This window comes from Grus americana, chromosome 1 (genome assembly GCF_028858705.1).
Source record: "Grus americana isolate bGruAme1 chromosome 1, bGruAme1.mat, whole genome shotgun sequence".
Taxonomy (NCBI): Eukaryota; Metazoa; Chordata; class Aves; order Gruiformes; family Gruidae; genus Grus; species Grus americana.
The window spans coordinates 66,807,084-66,829,608 of NC_072852.1; the positions used below are offsets into that span (position 1 = coordinate 66,807,084).

Below are 22,525 nucleotides of genomic sequence, written 5' to 3' on the forward strand. Positions count from 1 at the left end.
GAAACAATCCTAGTACGGCCATGCACAACAGGAGAGAAAGATTTTGGCTGCTGCACATGAAGGAGTATCAGCCATGGAGAGAGAACTCTGGTGAATGGTGGGCTGCTCTCAGTCTCAATGCAGATCTGCACACCCAACACTTAGAAATTTGGTCTCTGGCTGTATACGCATTTATCTCAGCCTGGCAGTGACTGCTGATGGGCCTTTACTACTCGAGGACATCCTTGGCATCCTGAGGCTGAGTTCCCTTGTAGGTTCTCTGGTGTCCCATGGGGGATCAGGTCATGCAGCAATCTCGACCTTGGAAAGTGCATGGATGGAGTCCTTCTCTGCTGTTAGTCACTGAAATGACTCACCATTTAATACATCAGAGATGTCTGCCACTCTGTAGAAGGTGACTGAATTTGGTCAAAGAGCTCCAAAGTTATTGCAGTGACCAACAGGCAGGTAGGTGTGCTCACACGTGTACGTATACAATATGGTCACAAAACCCTTGTTGATTTAAGAAACCTGATTAAACCCCAAGCTTGAAAAGCCTGTTCTTCTCTTCCACCTAGAAGAGAAAAGAAGAAATATGATCTGGCTTTTTTCCATTACTCATTGTTCAAGATGTTTAAGTAGGTTTCTGATCAGTACATTCGACTTGCAATTGAGTAACTACTTTGTTTTTAATCCGGGCTGAAGTAAACTCTGAAAATCTGGAAGCTGTAAGCATTGCCAGACCAGAGCCCAGGGCATTAGGGACACTAACCATAGTTCTGTCTAATTTTATTTTGATTTAACCTTTCCATTGACATCCTCAACACACTGTCCCCTTCATTTCATCTTTGTCTTGCACAAGCATGCCTCAGCACCTATAGATACAGCATATTTGCTCAAAACGCTATCTCAGAGGAGGGGAGAAGACAAGAAATAACATGATTTATACCAAAGGGAAATATACAGGCAGGTGGAAACCTCAGGGCATGGGACTATAATTTCATTTGCAACAGGTGCATCAAAATTGTTGTTCATTTTTTTGCTGTCGTTGCAGCTATACTAACTGTCTTTTGCCTGAGCAAAAGCAAGCAGCAGATGTTGATTTACAGTGTAGCTGGTAGGAAAAATTCCAACAAAATCCATTTTTGTCTCAGAGGTCATGAGTTCATCATACATATTTTGGGGAAAAGAGACAGATTTTGATGCATTTGTAACAAGATTTCCTGTGAGAAATCTGCCTGATTTCTGCCTGGTTTGTCTACCTTGCTCTTCTGCAGCCCATTGCAGGCAAGCCAGGGCTTCCAGGCTCTTTCACTTCTGCCAGTCCATTATTGATACAGTCACAGAGCTGTCGATTTTTTTTATTTTAGATGCACTTACTAAGAATATTCTCAAGTAAGCCATTCTGATTCTGGTAGCTCTGAAGCAAGGAGTTATTGCCAATAACTACTTGTTTCGCTGTGGTTCACAGACTGCTCTCTCATCCCTGTCTGGCCAGCCTGGGATCTGGTTCTACAAAATAGTTTGGTTTAAAAAAAAAATAGAATTCTCATGGTTTTGTCCACTTTTTTTTTTTTTTTTCCTCGGGGTGGAGAGTGTTTGAAACAAAAAGTAAATAAAAAGGCTGGGGAACATAACCACCTGTCTCAGAGCTAATGCACCTAATTATGCCATGAATTTGTTTTATATTCCATTTACTAGGGAAAAAAATGGGTAAAGTCTGGTGACTTCTCTTTCCATTTTTTAATATGGTTGTCTAACACAATTATCATTCAAGCAAACATGCTGGAAGTTGGGAGGAAAATGGTCACACATATTTTTAATCCTACCACAGGCGATGTACATAATTGATTTAATCAGTGGTGTTTTTATTTTGTCCCACCTGGAAAAAGGCTTTGCCCTGAAAAAAGGCTTTGCCCATCTATTTCAAACTAGAACTTCTATAAGCTTGAAAAAAGCAGGTACTCAGCCCTGCATATGTGTAGTCTGAGGACTGAGAAACTGAAAAAAGGCATGGAAATAAATATAAAAAAGCAGTCATGACATTACTGAGAAAACACTGAGGTATCTTCACGATCAGTAAAAGACACTCTAATTTGGTTATGGCCTTCTTTGGATCTTAGTCCTTCATCCACTGATGTTTCCATTTTGTTTTTATAGTTTGAAGCACGACTTGCTTTGTCCAGAGCCTCTCATTGTTGCAACACTTTCATTTATGATTTTCTCTTCCCCCAGACTATTAGTATCTCTTAAAGCTTTTTATAGTATTTTCTACTACTGGAAAGGGAATAATTTTCTAAGAAAAGCTAAAGTTAACTTGAAAAATATTAAGATCTTGGTATAACAAGAAATTTCACAGGCTAAATGTTAATTTTTCTGCAGTCTTGCTTCACTATGTTTCCTCTGCCTGTACTTTTAAGGAGCCCAGAAGGGGAGATGACTCTGGAGCGTGCAGTGAGCATACTGAAGAGCGAAAATACACAGTCTACACCTAGGATTCTTGCTGCAGTGACTTTCATACAGCATGAGTGCTTCCAGAAAGCAGATGCCAGAAGAAAAGTAAGTAATTATTTTTATGCTGGTTACAATCAGGTAGAGCAAATAATTTTCTATACTGTGTGCCAACATAAAAAAAAAAAAAAGACACTCCAAGAAACCTTGTAGGATACTGATGTTGAATATTTGCCCTAAAATATGCTGATGCTTTTTGCTGTAGATTCTTTTAAATTCATGGAATGGCACTGGTCTATGCTAGTAAAAATTTGGTCTTTAGCATTTTGTGATAGGAGACATAGAAATGTAGGGTAAGGATTCACCCAAACCATCTGTAATTACAGATGTTTATGACCAACTTTTAAAAAAATCCCATTGATTAGGATCCCACAAGCTCCTGCAGGCAGGCAAAGAGCTTTACCACCCTTACCAGTTTTTCCTAAAGTATAACTTACATCTCCCTTTCCCAAACTGAGTTGATTAGTTTCTATCCTGTCTTGATGGATATGGAAAAAGTGTCTTTTTTTCTGTCCCTTAATGGTTTTACATGTATTAAGGCTGCTAAGTGTATGCCCACTTAGTCTGCTCTTTTCCAGGCTAAACAAACATAGTTCTTTATGAGTAAGTCATAGAGTCTGAATTTTTTGTCAATATAATTGCTCCTGTCTCTCATTTTTGACGGGAATGCTTACACCATTGGTACAGAAATATCCCAGAAAAGAAAACACTGGGAGTACAGTGCAAACTTATCCAAGCTTCAGGGTTTGCTAGGACCACACAAATGCATTAATACGGTGTATGGATTAGCCAAAGTGGTAAGGGCTTCCTGGGACTGCTTAAATGCATTAATACATTGTTTGGATTAACCAAATTTCTTAAGTCTCTTACAAGTTTTTTTGAAAGGGCATATTAAAAATATTGTCGTCTTCCTTTTCTTTAAATTTCACTATCGAACACAATTATGTCTCTCTTGCTGAACAGTTCTGTACATTAATGTGTAAGGTGGTTGTTTATTTCACCCATTTAAAAAATTTTCTTACACCTGTTTTGTTTCATAATTTACTTGTTATTATTCATACGTAATCTCAGCCTGTATTCATGTATATGCAGTCCAGGTCAGTGACAGCCAAACATCACTGAGTCCTTTGGTAGTTTTGCTTCACAGTAGATCAAAGTCTGTTTTGGGAAAAAAAAAAAACCAAACCAGCAGTACAATTAGCAGCCTTAACTTCAGTCTGAGGACAGAGCTTCAGAATTGAATGTCTGAAGGTGGTTTATTATTCAGACCTCTCTCAGCCAGCTTCCCTGAAAAACAAGTGGATGAGTAAAGGAGTTCAAACTGGAGCAGTCAGCCTGAAGCCTTCTTCTGTTTTCCTGTCTATCCCACATATCCTAGCTGAGGTTTTTCTGCTTGGTGCCCATCAGGCTGGTTCACATTGGCATTCTCGTTTCCCCTTTTTAGCCTTTCAGCCTGCATTTCTTTTCTTTGTCTCCTGATGCTTTGTTCCCTGATACTTGATAGTTTGTGGGTCTAGTGGCTTTTTGTTTTTCTTGTGAACTTGTGGTCTTACAGTAGTTTGGCGAATTTTGTCTACCGATGAAAATTTAGACAGACAATTCAATAGCTTTTGTAAATTCTCCTCTGCACATTAGGTCAAAATCGCACCACTTCTTTTACAAGAGATACAAATCACTTAAAATTACCAACAGAAAGTCTGCACAGATGTTTAAAAAAAACCCAACCAGCTATGGTATCTGTGTCAAAAGGGCCTATCTGCTGTAATAAAATAGGTTGATGTGTCTTCAGCGTGTTTTATGCTCCACTTACCTTAAGATATATTTCTGTATTTCATTCTGTTAGCAGCTAGATGGCTGTTGAATCAGGGAGAATCAGGTCAGCAGTGCAGCAGCAAGAAACTGTGCCTTTTGTACAACAGAATCAGAGGAAAGGCAGGCAGGCAGTGTAGTTTGTCAGGGCATGAACAGCAAAAGGTTTTGTTACATTTCATTTCTTCGTGTTGGCAACACCTGTCGGTCATATTGAATTCTTTTTATCATTAAACCGTGGACTACTCAAAACGGTTGTATCAGATTTCTAAGTCTTTCACATGCTGTTGATTCTACACAAGGATGAGTTTGTCCACAAAACCATATGGCATTTTGAGATGCCAGAGGAAACTGTCTTCAAGTTTACATGAATGTAAGTATTTTACATAGTAAACTCATTCCTAAATGAGCCAAGGCTTGCTTATGCCACATCACAGCTCATATTGTATTCATCATTTGCCACAACATGTAGAACTTGGAAACTATTTGTACAGCTGCTGTAAAATAACATCTTCTTAATTCTTCATTCATTTGGGGCCAAAACCTGATTTTTTAAAGAATTAGACACTGAAGAGTACGCTTTGTTAAATGTGGGTGGTTCAGTAGTTAACTAGCTTACAATGTTTAATTATCTACAATTTGAAGTTTACTAGTTTACTATTTCTTCTCAGTATGTAACAGATAAGTACTAAGTAGAATGTACTCTTATTTAATATGCTTTCAATGCATACACAAAATAGAGAAAAATACTGTCTTTCCATCAGGCTGGCTGCTAAGAAAAAAAAAGCAAACTTGGCACATCCAGAACATTTTACATCCAGAAATCTCAAAGCAATTTATAAATGTTCCAGAGTTAAATCTCAAATATCCATTTCACCAACATGGACACTAAAATACAGAGTAATTAAATGTCTTGTCAGAGAGTACAAATCTGCAGTAAAGCTGGAAGAGATTTAGTTTCATTCTCTTACATTAATTATTAAAATATGATGCCTCCCTTAGTTGTGGATTTTAACTGTGACTCATATGAAAGCCTAGAAATTAACAGTCATGTCCAAATGATTAATGATCTGTACTTCAAGTCCTTCAAATAGGAGCAAATGAAAACAGTCCTTATGACTATTTAAAGGTTTGCTGGGGGGAGGGTGGAGTTTGTCATTTACAGTCTCTAACTATTCTCTGCTGTGTTTTGTTTTCCTCACAGGTTTTCTTCCTTGGTGGCATCTCCAAACTTTTACAGCTTCTTGACGTTCAGAACGAGGACATTCAGCGGGCAGCATGCGGTGCTCTGAGAAACTTGGTGTTTGAGGATAATGACAACAAACTGGAAGTGTCAGAGCAGAAAGGGATCCCGCTCTTGCTCTGCTTACTCCGACAGACCAGGGATGTAGAGACAAAAAAGCAAATAACAGGTAGTGTTTTCTGTGCAGCCAAGCACGAAGTGCTTTAAGTAGTGCACAAGCTTTCCATGTGAGGTACATGATTGTTTACTTAGGCCAATGTTTAGTGACTAAGCATGAGAACGTTGTCACCTATTCAAAGCTATTCCCTCAGGGTGAAATTCCAAAGTCCTTACTCAAGACTAGACCTTAAGACAGTAAGAAGAGACTAGGAACTGCAACTTCCCCTCTTAAAGCTTCTTCAGAAATGAGAATCTGTTTGTTTGCAGGAAGCTGAAAGTCCTTGACACTCCAGAGAAGAAAGTGAGGCTCCAAATAGCAATTTCTGTAGAACCGTCTTGGTGAGCAGTGTTTGGAGTAGCCCCAGAGGTGCCAGGGACCATAATTATGGCCACTACTTATGCAGCAGCTCAGCCCTCACTTACTGACACTTTGCTGCTGGTCCATGCTGGGAGCCCCTTGTTGAAGACTGTCTCCCTGAACGGTCAGGTCCTGTGGATATACAGTGGGTGTCTTACTCCCCACAGACCCTACTGCCCCAAATTCATACTCTGAGCTCTCTCACTCCTAGCTGTTTACACCCCAGAGTCTGTCTTCTCAGACCTGTGACAAGCAGAAAACTCTGCCACGGCAACACCAGGCTTCTTTTCTGTGTGCATGGGAGAGAATTCCTGCAGGACATCCATTTGACTCTAAAGATCATATAGTACCATCAGTGGAGTGACCTGCCTTCTGGATTCAGTCTTTGCAGGGCTTATGTTCTCATCCTTTTAGTTCCAATGTCCTTGAGGAAGAACTGTTAAAAATGAGTAGGACCCATTGCAATTTTGAAGGAAGAGGCTTTTGGATCAGAAACCCCATATTACACCTCTTGTTGTACATCAATGTAGCAGGAACAGTGGGGAGAAATGTCTGCCACTTCTCACAAAGAAACCTGTGCCTCTACAGCAGCTGGTTAAGAAATGCCCACCACTTAATCCCTGCACTCATGTTTGACCATGGTGTGTCTCTAGGATGTCAACCACTTGTGACCCACGTTCATTCTAGTTAGCATGCAAAGGAAGAGCAGGATTAAATTTTATACATGGAAGAAAACATTATGAATAAATGAATGGGGATTTATTTCAAGTGATCTTTAAAGATACCAGGAACACAAGCTATTAAAGTAACAGTGCTTGGAAAGATACAGAAGGTGTCAAGCAGCCCTGCCTTGAAGCAAAGGCATGTTGAGACCTTCTGTAATTCTGCATTCTTTTAAGTCTTTGAAATACTGGGGTCCCTAAGCTGGAGAACAAAGCTTTGTATTGTTGGCTCTTTTGGCTCAGTTCTACAGCTCTGCAACATTAAAATGTTTTAAAGTTTTTCACATTCATTAGATGCAGAATTGGGTCACTTAGTAACTTATTGCATAGTGTGTTGTCTCTCAGTGCTATTACGCACCAGTGAGGGTAGCAGTGGCCAGAAAGCTAATGTTCTTTTCTTGCTAACGATTCATCATTTCTGACAAGAACTTCATTTGTGCAGGATAACTCATACAGATATGGTGAATATTACTGTCTTCCCCTTCACCAGCATGAAAATGGATGAAGGGGCACCTTCTTTCTGCAGTTACTGCTCTCAATGAACATGAGTATTTACTTATAAAACTTACAAGCAAAATATTTAAGCAATATTGAGCAGGATGTTGTAGTTTGCATAAAGCAAAATATTCTGACATACCTTAATGTCTATCAGCTGCAAGGGATGGCTTTAAAAATCCAGGAAAAGATAAGTATTTCTTGCTTTGTTCAAGACCAACTGTGCAGTTAGGAGGAAGTACACTGGGTCCCTTGGTGAAAATGGCACTAGGGCATACTTTTTGCCATCACTTGAGGAATTCTTCCAGCTCCCTAGCAAGCTGCAAGGAGCCCACAGGGCAAAAAGCAGCCTGGTTGAATGAATTTCTATGAGAATATAAACTTTGCTTCCAGCCACTTTTTTTCCCAGCCCACACTTCAAAGACAGGCAAGGAGCGGGCTGCAGACAGGAGGTAGACAGTCACTGTCAAGCATATGCTTACTAAGGTCAGTGCTTCCAGATGATCTTGGCGTGTACGGCGATATTTAGGAAACACTGGAATTACTGTCCTGTGCAGATTGACTACGTAGCCAGAGAAGGGCTGCAACATAAGGCTTTTCCAAGCACAATGCAAACCTCTGAGTGCCTTTCTACCAAAATGGTTAAATGCCACTGAGCAACAGTTTCCCTGACTGGTGGCTCACCTACAAGTTTTGTTTCTCCTCTTGCATTGCCTTTGGCTTCCTACAGGACTGGTGGAGCGTCATAGCTATGCATGCAATCACACTGCAGTGTTGTAACACTTCCAGGAAAAGGTTAATGCAGAACTTTGGGCTTCCAACTGGTCAGCATGAGAAGCCCATCTGTCTTTCCACATCATACTTATTACTTGCCTACTTTGACTGTAAATTAGAGACTTCCAATGTGTGATACGATAACTAGCTGAATGTCTTCTCCCATAAGAGATTAGTAAAATAATCTTGGTACCTGATAATACCACACTGAACTCTGGTGAAAGGCTCCTGGCCAAGGATCGAAAGCATGTGGTACTCATTAATAAAGATGTCCAAGCTCAGCAGAGGAAAGCTTTTTGTTTCTACTGCTGTGTAGGAAGCATAGTACCAAAGCACTCCACTTGATAAAGTACACGAAGATACGGAAGTTGTTGGAGAGAAGGAGGTTAAAATTTCATGGCATAGAAGTTTTCTCATACCATACTTTGTTACCTGTCAGAAATATGATCTAATACTTGTGCACATAAGTACATCTCGGCCTTAGAAACTTATCTTTAAGGTCACTGGCTTATTAGTACCAGCTGTGTTAATACAGACAAATATTAAGCCATATCATATCGTATCATATCATATCTTCTCAAATAATATTTTGATGGCCTGTATTTTCTTCTGACCTGTTGTACTGGCTGTCCCTCCTCTTTCTTTCTCTCTCACTGTGCAGAGAGGAACTAAAAAGCCAGTAACAGGAAGGTAGGGAAAAGACCTTCCAGGATCAAAAATGTGACTCTCTTGTGTATTGATTTCACCACACATAAGAACCTGCAGCTGCTCATTCCTTTGAATATGCTCCCATAGGCACACCAGAAATGGTGGCTAAACCATGGCACAGAGGCAGGCCAAGAGCTAGGCTGAGGAATACAGTCTGAGCATCGTCATGCAGTGTGCCTTGTATTGTCCTGTGAAAAGACTGAAAGCAATGAAAGTGTATGGACATAAATGCTGACTATAGCAAGCGCTGTGTCCTGCCTCACAGTCTGTGCATCCCAGGAGAACACTCAAAAAGCACCAAACCAGTACCCCCACCAAAGTGGCTTTGTGCTTATGACAGCTGTTTGAAAGTTGCCGTGGACCAGTTTACCTAATGCCCATGTGCAGAAAATAGCTGACTGGTGTCTCTGTGCAATGTCTCTGCTTGTATGACTTCTCCCTAGGGGGAATGAGACCTCTTCAAGGTCACATTGACTGGATTTGCTAGCTTCATAAAATCATTGATACAAGTAAAGAAAAGCAACCATGGGCTCTGTCCTTTGTTTGACAGACAAACTTCTTGCAAATCTCTAAGAAAAGGAATAAGGTTACTCCTGAATAGTAGGAGAGGATTTCACTTGGAGACAATGCAAGAGCCAAGACAGGAATGGCATTTTCTAGTATTTGGAGAGCATAGTGAGGAACAGAAAGTAAAATGGCTGTGGCATGAAAAAAACAAGAAATACTAGCTTTTGAAGGTAAGCCAGATGAGCCTCCAGGGAGTATCTAACCTCTTGATCTTGTTATCATGCAGCATAAATCTAAGAAATGAAAGAAAAATTTTCCTGCAGGGAAGATTACAGCACAAACAGAACTGTCATTAAAAGAAATATAAATTTAAAAGGAGACCCCACTCGTTTTCCCAAATAACCATCTAAGGGAAAACTATGCCCCTATGAATACATTATAGCATAGCTGCAAGGAAGGAAAGAACCCATTCCTAAAGACATTTTCTAATGTGATCAAATTAATCCACGCCGAGAATGCCACTGAGGGAATCCTTCTGAGCCCAGTGAGACAGTGCCTGTGGGTAAAGGAAAATTTACAGTGAGAGCAACATCTCAAATGCTGTTCTGACAATTCTATTCTAGGTATCTGTAATTCAAAATGCACTTGTTCCTTTTAATATGATGTTCTGTCCTTGTGCCCTTGCATTTGTGCTATTCTGTCTTAACCTGCTTCCCTCACCAGTGCCCTTTGTACTGCACGTCTGATTTTCTATAAGCCTTATTTATCCTTCAGGAAAATACATTCTTCCTTTTATCCCCTAATTCAGAGGTTTATGACTTGATGCCAGAAGAAGGAACGGGCCGCTTCTGGCTGGCTTTTGTTTTGATTTTACTATTGCTCACAATAGCTGTAATTAAATTCAAAGTGTAAGGGGATACAAAAGAAACATTTTTTTGTTGTGAACTGATGAAAGGAATATTCACTAATACTCTGCCAGTGTTTGGAGGAGGAGGTCTGTGAAACTTAGAGTAACGAACTGGGGAAATAATGAACGCCTTTGTAGTGAAATGCAGAAATACATGTCTTTTTTCCAGGGAAAGAGTGCTTTAAAAAGAATTGTCATCTGTTGGAATAGAACATAAGCAAAGCTAATCAATTATACAAGACTAAATTTGAGATTTGTTTTGGTGTTTGGAAATAGTGAGTAGACAAAGTGTATAGCATTACTTAATGATTTGTTCAGTGACAAATGTCTGGACAGTAACAGCCAACCAGTGTTTAACACTTTTCCCTCCTATGAAGAATTTTGCTATCAAGTGATAGAGGAACTTAGTAATGGGCATCTCCTGACTTCCAGCAGATTTCCAAAGACCTGTAAACTCATTCTCTGTACCTCCCATCTACCTCTTTGCATGCAAATTTATTCTCACACTCATAGGTCTTTACTTAGTACTTGGAAGTGCAACTAGTCGTGCTGGGCATTCAAAAGGGACAAATTCCTCCCTGGAAGCGTGGAGAATGATTACTGGTGGCGGTGGTGTTAGGTCTATTTAGTTTGTGTTACTTTGGTAGTGCAGAAAATGATTGCTGCTGATGGGCAATGCACATGCAGAGCCATGGAAAACTGCACTTCTTGGTTGGGTGTTAGACTGACTAAATAGAGATCTGACTTTAATTACATGGATAATTGTGCCCCTTTTTTTTTGCTCCATTTTCATGTCTTCAGATCAGGGCTGCTGAACTCTTATCACCCCCTTCTGCTCCTCTTCAGGCTATCAAGTGATGAGCAGGCTCCTTCACGCATTAACTTCAAGGAGTCTGAGATTAGGTCTTTCAAACTGTGGGGGAGTCTTTTGCCGCTCTGATTTTATTTTGGATATTGCAGGTTTGTTATGGAATTTGTCCTCCAATGACCAGCTGAAGAACCTGTTGATTAGAGAAGCCCTGCAGACGCTGACCGAAGTTGTTCTCATCCCTTATTCTGGCTGGCCAGATCGTGATTACCCGAAATCAAGTGTTTTACCTGACCCTGATATCTTCTACAATGCCACAGGATGCTTGAGGTGAGCACTCAGGCTACAAGTACCCAAAACAATAATGATGTTAAAACAGGCTGCACACTTATTTTCTTTCTTGCTTTGAACTTTGATGGCTCCAAGTTAAGAGTTTGCATACAGATGATGTTTTGAAATATGGCCTCATGTACGTCAGACCAGAATTACTGCTCAATACAATGAGAACAACTTTCTTTGTAAGGCTCCTATATATTCATTTGATGGATACTCCACAGACTAAATATATTTATAACAGAAGATAGTAATCAGAGGTCTGGTTGCAGTGCAGAGTTGCGTTGAAGTCAAAGAAATCCTTCACTGAACAACAGATGTTGGTATGATGTATAAAATTAGCCCTGACTGATGATGATAGTAGTTGTGAGAAAGCTTTTTTAAATAGTTGTAGGAATTGTGTTACAAATTAGCACTGGAGAACTAACAGTAACTTAGAAGAAAGTTTAAACCTGTGTGAGCCTTTTAAAGTAATTTTAAGACTCTAGTGCAGTGGTCTCCAAACCTTTTCGATCATACACCCATATGAGTAAAAAACTTTTGAGAACATTCCCTCAGTGTATGTATATTTATTTATTTATAAATTATATACATATACTACTGTACTAATATATTATGTACATTATAAACATACACAAAAGCAGAAATTTAAAAGGATGATATGAAGATTAAATAAACACTATTTTATTTTTCTAATTTTATTTATTAATTGTACAAAAATATTTCCTTCCCAAACCCCAGTGGACTGTCTTGTGCACCCCCTGGGGAGACCAGTGAATGTATAACATGGTGACCTTTAAAGCCTAGGTCTAAAGTTGTATGATCTACTGATACAAATACAAAAGTGACACTTTCATAGGATGTGAAATTCTTTGACCTATATAAATATAGTTTATAACTACTTTGTTAATACCTTTGTAATAAACAATTCCTGCTTCATTTTAATTTCTAAAATTTATGAAGCATAAGAAGTGACTATCCACTGGAGTCACATAAAATATGCCTTCTCTACAAACTCAACATAATTAAGACTCTTATACGTAGCTTGAGTATGTGTCTATACTTCTGACAGGCGAAACAGATTTATGGTTGCATTTGTTGAAAAGTAACAGTGCAAAACGTCGTGAAGAGTCCTAGGCTATAATAGGCAAAGCAGTAAGGTTTATTTCTTTGTAACACAGTTTCTTAGTTGTGCTGGAGCAAAACACAGGTATAGACAGTAATAGGATTTATCATCGGATGCCTCCATTTAGAGAATTTGATTCTATGTAAACAAGAAACTAGCCTTCTATGAAGAGTAAAGAAAATTCACTATATTCACAATCACTGTTTCAGGGTAGCCTCAACAGAAATTCATTGTGATATATGTTTTATTCAAGGAGTGGTAATGCTGTTTACGGTGGATAACTCATTGTGGGCAGTTCCTCTGAGCACAGTTTCTGCTTCAGACACCCAGGAGTGTTAGTGTTTCCCGTAAGAACCGCAGAGTTGGCAGCTTTCTCTCACAATTTCCTTTCTTTGCACTTTACTGTTGTACAGCCCTGTAAGTGCCATTTGGGCTACCAAATAGGTGTATAGGTCCATTAGTGGAACAACTGAAATGCTCGTGTACCTGGGATTTTCTTTCCAGAGACTGAGCAAGTCATATGTACAGTAACATTAGGTATTAATGGGATGACAATGTTTTCTGCCACTTGTGTTGGGTAAGTTCTGGTGATCTGCTGTAGTACCTGCTGAGTCCTACCAGCTTTACCAGGCACAGGAGCAGTCCTTTGTGTGGTAAGCAGAACACACTCAGCTGTGGCCAAGTCATTCTTTTTTTTTTCTACTTGGCATATAAACCACAACTAATAGTTATATTCAGTAGCATCTCCAAGGGCCCTTTGGATAAATACATGGAGTTAATCTTGAGCCATAATCACTTCTCATCTAAATAGATGACTTGGAAAGGAGACACGGTTACCTGCAAGCACAGAGAAGCATTCAGTTTTTCAGCTGCTGCCAAAGATGCTTACTTTCATGTATCATAATCTATAGCTAAACTGATTGGAAAGTGACTTAACCTAAATTAGGAAAAAGCCATTTGTTACACCAAAGCAAGTCCTGTCCAACTCTTTGCACAAGTTCAAGTAAATTGAGGCCAGGCTTCAGCCATGGGGTGGATGAATAGATTTACAGTTGTGTATTTACTACTGCAATCAGCTAATAGACTCATGAACACAGCAGCAGCTACTACAGAGAAACACCAAACACCCTTAACTGACTGAAGTATAAAAGTCACATCTTTAATAAAAACACCTTTAAAATAACAGTCCATAAAACTGGGGCCCTTTGTGAGTTCAAAGTTATTGCATGTTAAATAAATACGAGTATTAGGGATACGTGTCTGTTGTTTTTACATTCAAAAATGCATGAAAGGACATAGTTTGAAATAATTAATGAGTAATGGATGAGTGCAAAGGCATTGCCTGTGTTTTAAACTCTTCTTAATAAAGTACAAGGAATTAATTTTGAAATTTAGAGGCTGGGAAGCTGCCCAGTTTTGCCTTACACATACCTGCTTTGCTAACATGTCCTATAGCAGAGTAGTTGTATCTGTACTGCATGAATTTTTACTGTGTAAACAGCTCTCTATCTGACTCATGGGTGGTTTCAGAGGACAAATTAATTGTTAGCTATACAAAATACTCGACAATAAACTACCTTTTTCTGCAGGAATTCCTGCACTAACTATTAATTAACTTCATCTCTAAGTAATAATTAACTTTTATTTACTCTGATGGCTTAAAAGCAAATACAGAGAAACATTAACTACTCAAAATATCTCTAGCTAATGCTAGTGGTGTTGTCTATGAAATGAAGCAGGTTGTCTTTTTTCATATGAATTAGCCCAAGCTGCATATGTGTGCAGAAAAGAGTCTGGCTGTTAGCCATGCCACTCTGTGGTGGCATGACCTGCTCCTCTCTTGTGCTTGGACTCTGGAACCATCTCTTCCCAATGAGCCAGCCGATGAGGGCACAGGATCATTCTCAGTACTATTCTTTCTGAGCTTGTTGCAGCAACTTGACACGACTGGATATGTGACAAATAAGGAGTAGCTGAGTTGTTTTAAATTAAACAAAAGTAGATTCTGAACATACCTTACTCTGTACGGAAAGTCAGTGAGTGGGGTTGCTCCAGTTAGCTCTGCAGCCCCAGTGAAGTGTCTCTCAAACTGCCCTTATCGAGATGTCCAAGGATACGTTATCTATTTTAAAAATATTATGTCCATGTTCTAGTCCTTCCTTCTCCTTTTTAAGAGCTTAAACACTAAAAATTACAACTGAGGAGAACAAGAAGGGCTTGAAAATTCACAGGTAAAGTTGATCTGCAAGATTGCCAACATACTTTCTAGCAGGGAATAGTTTTAATGAGGCTTGCCCTATTTGTACAGACCAAATATCCAAAATTTTTAAGATGGATCAGTTTGCTTCTCTTTATTGGAAATTAACACACCTCCCAAATTAGGTCACTAGAAGTATTCTTTCCTTATGTATTAATTTTAAAAAAAAAAATCTCTGCACAAAGAAGTGCTGAAAACTAAAAGAGCACACCACGAAATAAAAAAACTGTGCACTGAGGGAATGATGTTACTAATGAAGATGTTTAAAGAGTGTATGTATTTGCCAGAATATAAATCTGTAATTAGTCCTCCCTTTTGTAATACTGGCATGTTTGTTGTGCATGTTGATAAAGTCTATAGCCTGCAGCTTCTATTACAGGGTAAAAATAGTACTTTGAAGTGCAATACGTTATGCATAGTACCGTACCTGGTTATAAGAGAATGCTAAAACTACTTTTCAAAAATTTACATACACCTATTGACTGACAGGGACACGCACAGTCCAAATCTAACACCATCATCTGACATGGGTGTATGCCCACACAGTTACCGACCAGTAAATTAAAGCTCTCTTCATCCTCTTTGGCAGAATTTCAGAAGGAGAAGGGAATCCATATCTAGCAGATAATATTGCAGATACTGACACTGGAATGAGTGAATGACTAGAACACTCCCCATTCTGCTAACCAGTTATTGCCAGACTTGTGGAGTCCTGAATTTTGGCTGCCTGTGTCAGTGTATGCAGTCACTGATAAGGAAGTCTGAAGTTAGAAGGATTTGTTAATCCCATTTTCTAGGTCTGTAATTTGTCTTAAAGCTTTGCTTCTGACACAGTTTTACAGAAATCATGGGTCACAGAACTTAATACACTAAAAAGAAGCTGTGTACACCACATAATTCTGCATTAGCAGTTTCAATAGGTAATGGTATTGTTCAGTCCTGAAATATGATAAAAAGCACTGTGCCCTGGACAGGCAGAATAAGCCAAATCAAAAGACTTTGCTGGTTGCCTGACAATAAGCTGAACAAGTAAAATTGGTGTACTGAACTATGTAGAGGAGTATTGCAGACTTTTGCAGACAAGTCTTGTTGGATTTTAAAGGTAAAGTCACTTTTTCTTGGCCTGAAAGTCCTACACGTAATAGTTCTGTCTCCAGTTCCAACAAAAATGGGTAGAAATCTTCAAGATACTTAGGCTTTTCCTCCATACTCCTTCTCTAAGTCTGAAAGGGTCAGATGCCAACAGCATGCAGAATATATGGGTTTGAATATTTTTTTTCTATACATAAGTGAATTTCTGGCATGATTCTTCCGCTGATTAAAAGGAAAGCTTGTCTGTATTATACCTTGAAAGCTGATAATGATCTTGTTCCATTTTACCTTGAAATACCTGTTCCCAAAAGTTCTGCAATGCTGAACTTTCCAAAATTTATGTTTAATGGTCACATTTCCTCCTGCAAAATATTTCATTTAAGTGTTGGAGCTAGCGATCACAACTGCTGTGTTTCATTACCGTGTCCTCCTTTTTAATTGCTCTGTAACTGGAACATCCTGTGGCCCTATATATCCTAATTCTTCAAAACTTTCTAGACAAGTATTGCCAGAAAAGTCAGCTAACCTCTCTGTTCCTGGCTCCCCAGCCAGTACAATAGAAGTAATGCTTCCTTTTTCGTTATTATTTTTCATGCTTTGTCTGTCCCAGCTCCCTTTTAAGCTGTTTGTGAATTACACAGTGACCCACAAGGACGGTGGAGAGCTGTAGTTGGAGGAAGTAGTATCATCGCACTTCAGACCAGGAGGCTGTGTAAACACCTACTTCCTTCCATTTGCTCTGTAGAGAAGCGAAGCCAAAGCTCTCACCATGTGTTGAAAAGCATAATGGCAGCTCGGTTTCATAATGGCAGCTTCTAAGAGAGAACGTAAAACAAATGACTCATGATAACAAGTCTTTGAACCAAGGCCTCTGGCATAGCATTGCCATTCCTTTAAATTTATTTCCATCCATTCTTATCTTCTCTTGCCTCCTCTTCAGTTTATCTGCTCCCCCAATTCCTGAAAGGAATTTTGTTATTTCCAGCAAGCAGCTTGCAGCCTCATGCCTGTAGTTACTAAGTAGATCCCCAGATACCTTTCCCTCCCTGTTGCATTTTTGAAATGTATAAGGCATGGAGGGAATAGAATTTCCCGGACTAGTTCAGCAAATTGTTACCACGTAATTGAGTTAAATTCAAATTACCAGTTTTAGCAGAATGAGTCCCAGGAGCAAAAGCCCTCTTCTTATCAGTCATGTGGATCATTCACAGCAGCGCAAAAATCTTTTCCAACATAGTCGGCCAGTGTGTGACTCAGTGCTGGCTTAAAGGGAGTGTCCCTTTCATTTGGTGCCATTTGCAATCTAACTGAACGTTTATTATCTTTCTATTTCTTTCAAAGTCACGCTTGATTTTACTTTTTCTCCTTTGTATTTACCTCACGTCTCTGGATCAAAGCAATAAAGCTATGTGCCCCACCATATTCCTGCTAGACAGCAAGGCCAGGTGATGGCCTCTCCTCGCACAGCCATTCAGCATGATCGTAGTTGCCAAAAGCTCAGGGATTTTTAGAGTAATGTACTGTGACAAAACGAAATACTGTATCAGCTGAAGTGTCTTTGGCGAGGGAAATTCCACGCTTATCTTTTAATAGTATTTTTAGTCTGTGTGCCTCAGAAACTATTTTTGCTATGTGCTAGAAGGGCTGTAACATGTACATTTCTGTCAGCATAACCATAAATATATGAAAGGGTGACATGCCTCGAATGTGACATGTATAGGTAAAATTAAATTCTAAAGTGCTGTCTATAGTAGGCCATATTGAGGAATCTGAATGTTGATTCTGTGATATATAATTCCATGAAAGCATAAATAAACTCATAAATAGGGATATTGTTAAGAGCATGACCTAAAGTAAAACTATAATTGCAATGCATTATTATTTAATCTCAATATATACTTCCCAGGGGGAAAAAACAGAAGAACTGCATTGACAGTATGTAAAACGCTACATTCATTTGACAGTCATAAGCCACAGGAAAGTTTAAAGCCATACCTTACTGGCTTTGTCATTAATAAAATTTTAAGCCATTGTAATTTCCAGTGGGTGAAGTAAGTATGCAAAATAAACACCCTGAAACTATCTAAAGGAACATATCCCTCTCTGTTTGTGATGGATGCTAAGATTGGGTTATATTAAATGTTATTTCAAACAATGAAGCTGGAATGTGATACTGCGTGCAGCCTTTTGGCCAGGAGAGCTGTGGGAGTCCAAAATAATGAGGCCTAGGTTTATAATTCCAGCATTCCATAATTCAGAGTTTGTTCAGTTGTAAAAATAATTATAGCCTAAAATCGTGAGTGTTGTTACTTCCCTGGAAATCAGTAACTTCTTTAGAGCCAAACTTTAAGCAGCAAGTGTGTGCTTGGCTTTTCAAGAGTTTTTAAATCATTTTCATAATTCATTTTCAAGTTGTACTTGGGTTACCGCAAAGCATATAAAATGTTGATTGAAAGCCAGGCAAACAGTGGCTTCCTTTGGGTCTGAAGGAAGCAGAAAACGTGAGGAGCAGTGTCTGAGCTGCTGTGGTAGAACAGCAGAAGCCATCTGACATTTTCCTCTCTGGCCGAGCAGCTTCTGGTGGCTTCAGCTTTTTTCTCCTTAGATGCCAGCAGCTTCTCTGGGAAGCTGGGAATCGGCTGAGCGTGGTGTATTTTTTCCTCTTCCTTGTCTCACGCTATGGGTCCAGCCGCGATGGCAGTGGCAGCCATGTCACCATTCATCCCTGCAGCCTCTCGCCCAGCTATGGGCCTAGGCTGCTGCTCTCACCTACCAGCTCGGCGGCATCCACGTCCCCTCCTGCCCGCTAGCACCCCTTGGAGGATTTCCACAGCACATAAATATCCTTGTGAATTTGGCCCCGTAACTGACATCGGTTATCGTTACATCTTAACATACAAATGTTGCTAAAACTCTCAGAACATGTGTCTGTTGGTGGGTCATCTTGGATCAAGAACTGGTTTGATGCAGGTAAATACTAAAGGACATTTGTGTGTGTGGAAATTTTACAGGGATCTTTCCTCCGATATTTTGGCATAGTTACTGTCCCAAATATTTGAAATATAACTACAAATGGAATAATGGAAAAAAAGTCCTTTTTTTTTGACTGTTTAAAAAGGATTAATTCAACTTCCAGGTGAAGATTTGAGTCAGGTCTTACCTTATCCATCCAAACACAACAATTTGTTTTTCTGGAGTATTTAGTTTTGTCTGGGAGTGCACTAAAGTGACAGTTTTACTTAGCAGAGATTATCTTACAGCTCTGAGGAAAGGAAGCAGTCAGCCTTAACTTCAGTATCTTTAAGATTTAGCTGGAAAAGTTTGTCAGAGGAGCACTAGCAAATATCTTTGACTAAACCTCTTCTCACCAACATATTCCTTCCTGCACAGAAACATGAGCTCTGCCGGCCCAGAAGGAAGGAAAAAGATGAGAGAATGCAACGGCTTGATTGACTCTCTTGTGTATTATATTCAAGGAGCTATTGCAGACCATGAGCCTAATGACAAGGTATTCTTTGAGATGAAAGGTCTTTTCCTAGGAGAAATTGCTAGGAGAACTTTTTTTTTTTTTTTTTTTAGAAACCAATGTTCAGAAACAGTTGTGATGTAACTGCCAAACTTATCATTCTTTCCAGGGCTTTTAGAACTCTCACCAAAGATGAAAGTCCAGTAAGAAGCTTTCTGAAGTGTTTTTTTTGTCCTGCAATCTAAAAGAATAACATGCCTTAGCATTGGGAAAACATTTTCTGAATCACCAGAAAGAGCTAGAAACCTCTGTCTTTTTTTTTAAATATGTCATAAAAATCTCTTTCAGCAATACTGAAATACCCTAAGAGTCAGATACTACCTTTTTAGTTGTTTCAGGGAGCTAGCTAGCTAGAAGCTTAAAATATTAATCTGGTTACTTTCCTGTATATTAAGTGCTATACACCCCTTAGGAAATGAAGAATCTAAATCTCTTTAGGTGGCAGTGTAATTAAGGAGCTTGCTTCATTTAGCATGAGATTGATTTTCCTAAGTTTTTTAGAAGTTATACATTCTGCCTAAGCACGTAACTGCAAGGACATCGACACGTCCAGAAGCCAGTTCTTCTCGTTCTCTTCCTCCTACCATTGACTGCAGATGAACCCCGAACATTGCTTAGACTAGATGTTTGTCTTTAGCTGGGTGAAGTTGGGTGAGAAGACCAGCTGTCAGTTATGAGGTTAGCTGCAGCCTGTGAGGCACTTCTAGCGTGCCTGCTATAACTTGTGCTGTGTAGTGGTAATTACTGCACATTTATAGCTCTATTCTAGGATTAGTTACTTGAGCTTCTCCATCTCCCTGTATTCAGTGCCATTAGCTTCAGGGAGAATCCGGCACATCACACTTGTGCCAATAGCTTCCTGCTGCATTTTGTGTTAAAACCACTCACTCCCTTTTTACTTTCAAAAAAGGAGGAGCTAGTAATAAACTATTTGCCACTAAACTCATCACTCAGACATTGTAGACCTGACATTATCCATGCCCAGAAAGGCACATCTAATTTAGAAAAGTGTTCTACCACAGAAAAGTGCTTCCTCCTTAGCGAAGATACAAAGCTTTCCTTTTGCTGACACTACAGTGAGGTGTATACGTGATCACCTTTACTTTTAAGCTCTTAAACATTCCTTGGCACACTTCTGGTCTGTGCCAAATAGCACTCGTCCAAACAATTCTCAGGCACAATTCAGGAATTATAATGTCCCAGGACCATTTCCAACAGGCAAGCACCCCACTCCAAATGCAAGCCCTGTGTGCCAGTTGGCCTCAGTGCTCAGGAACATCCCAGGGCATGTTTAATTTATCAGTGTAAATGCAGTCTTGTGGATCACTGGCATGAGGACTAGCTCTTCTGTAAGCCATTAGAAGCTCTGCAGTTAGTTGTCGAAGATCCAAAAATGAAAGCTCTTCCCATGTCTATACATGTCCTTTCAACACATGCCAAAGCTTTCAAGATTTCTATTCTTTTGTTATTTTAGGCCACAGAGAACTGTGTGTGCATTCTTCACAATCTTTCCTACCAGCTAGAGATGGAGCTCCCTGAGAGCTATGCCCAGAGCATATATATGCAAAGAAGAAATATTTCTAGCAATGATAAAACACCGGGCTGTTTTGGAACACGGAGCAGAAAAGTGAAAGAGGTAAAGCACATGTTTAGTTACATCTCATTTTGTTAATCAGTTGTAGCAACTTCTGGAGAATAAGGCTGTAATCTAACAATCTGTTATTGATGTATCTGGTAGTATGACACTTACTTGGCCCAAAAATGCAAATTTATTGATAGTCTTTCCTAATATGCATTATCTTGTTCAGCTGCTGATGGTGAAAATTATATAGCAATTTACTGTTTCATTAGTTAAGGAATATTGCCACTCCCTTTCATCCCCCCTGATGGATCTAAGTGGCATCTGTACCATGTACGGCAATTGTGCAACTGCCCTACCAATGAGTGGGCATTGTGATGGTTTCACCAATGAAACCAGCACAAGGTGTCTTGCCACTTCCATGACTTTCTGGCTTTTGGGCTATCTCAAGACCTCTTTTTTTGATGCCATGTGGTACAGATCACAAATATTCTGGCAGCTCGGAATTGCTGGAGAGAAAACAGATATCAGGGGAGGGGTAAAGCAAAAGAAAAGGATTGATGACCCGCATTTATTAGTCTTGCTGGAGTGTATTCTGCCTTCTCCCGTTCCATCCACAGTACAACTCCTGCTGGCCATTTATGTTTCTCCTTGGCCTCGGCTCCTACTGTCAGTAGCTGAGAGGTGAGAAGCTTCATCCCCCATACTTATGTCCTCTTTTTGGATGGAGCAGACAGTATAATTAAATATTGAAATTTTACACGATGTCATTTGAATTCACAACTTGTTAATCTGCAAATAACCTGGTCATAGAGAGTTGCGAAATGGCTAGTTTAGCTTGTGATGTGTTAAGTCATATAAGGTCACTGTTTCTAAAGGCTTGATCTGTTTACCTGTTCAGAAGCAGCAGGACACCCCGCTACCTGAGGAAAAGAGCAATCCCAGAGGTGTCGAATCGCTCTGGCATTCCACACTGATTAGGATATATCTCTCCTTAATAGCAAAGAGTACCAGAAACTATACCCAGGAAGCATCCCTGGGAGCTCTTCAGAACCTCACAGCTGGCAGTGGACCAGTAAGTCAGCTTTTTTCTTTTTCTTGTTGTTTAGTTCTTAATGTGAACGCATCGAGTTTAGGCCTGAGTGAGTGCAGCAGTTCACAGCACTGAGATCAGGTAACCACTGACAGGTCACTGTCTCACAGACATGATCAAGGAAATCAAAGAACATTGAAGGGAAAATCATAACTGGCAGTGCAGCTGTTTCTTGCTTGGCAAATATGGGGACTGCTTCTTCACCAAAAGGGTTGTCAAGCACTAGAACAGGCTGCCCAGGGAAGTGGTTGAGTCACCGTCCCCAGAGGTATTTAAAATATGTGCAGATGTGGTGCTTAGGGACATGGTTTAGTGGTGGACCTGGCTGTGCTAGGTTTATGGTTGGACTGGATGATCTTAAAGGTCTTTTCCAACCAAAATGATTCTGTGATTCTCACTCTTTGTACATCTCTATGTGTGGAATTTTGCCTATTCAGTGCACAATGAGGGATAAGTAGACATTAAAAGCACAAAAAATAGAAGTGGCTTTGTGGAACATAATCAGTTCCCTGGGGAGAGTAAGGCTTTAACACAACCAC

The 22,525-nt window shown here is 39.7% G+C and overlaps 1 protein-coding gene across 3 annotated transcripts in view; it reads left to right on the forward strand.

The window, feature by feature from the left end:
- The window catches only part of PKP2 (plakophilin 2), a 45,226-nt gene that overhangs the window by 14,719 nt on the left and 7,982 nt on the right, over window positions 1-22,525 (forward strand). For all 3 annotated transcript variants that reach the window (XR_008574401.1, XM_054806737.1, XM_054806727.1), the window contains exons 4-9: window positions 2,400-2,538; window positions 5,504-5,711; window positions 11,133-11,310; window positions 19,179-19,296; window positions 20,789-20,950; window positions 21,795-21,968. Coding sequence is in view for 2 of the 3 variants with exons in the window: in XM_054806737.1 (XP_054662712.1) it covers window positions 2,400-2,538; window positions 5,504-5,711; window positions 11,133-11,310; window positions 19,179-19,296; window positions 20,789-20,950; window positions 21,795-21,968 (979 nt within the window). In the remaining variant the exon portion in view is untranslated. The remainder of the gene's footprint in view (window positions 1-2,399; window positions 2,539-5,503; window positions 5,712-11,132; window positions 11,311-19,178; window positions 19,297-20,788; window positions 20,951-21,794; window positions 21,969-22,525) is intronic.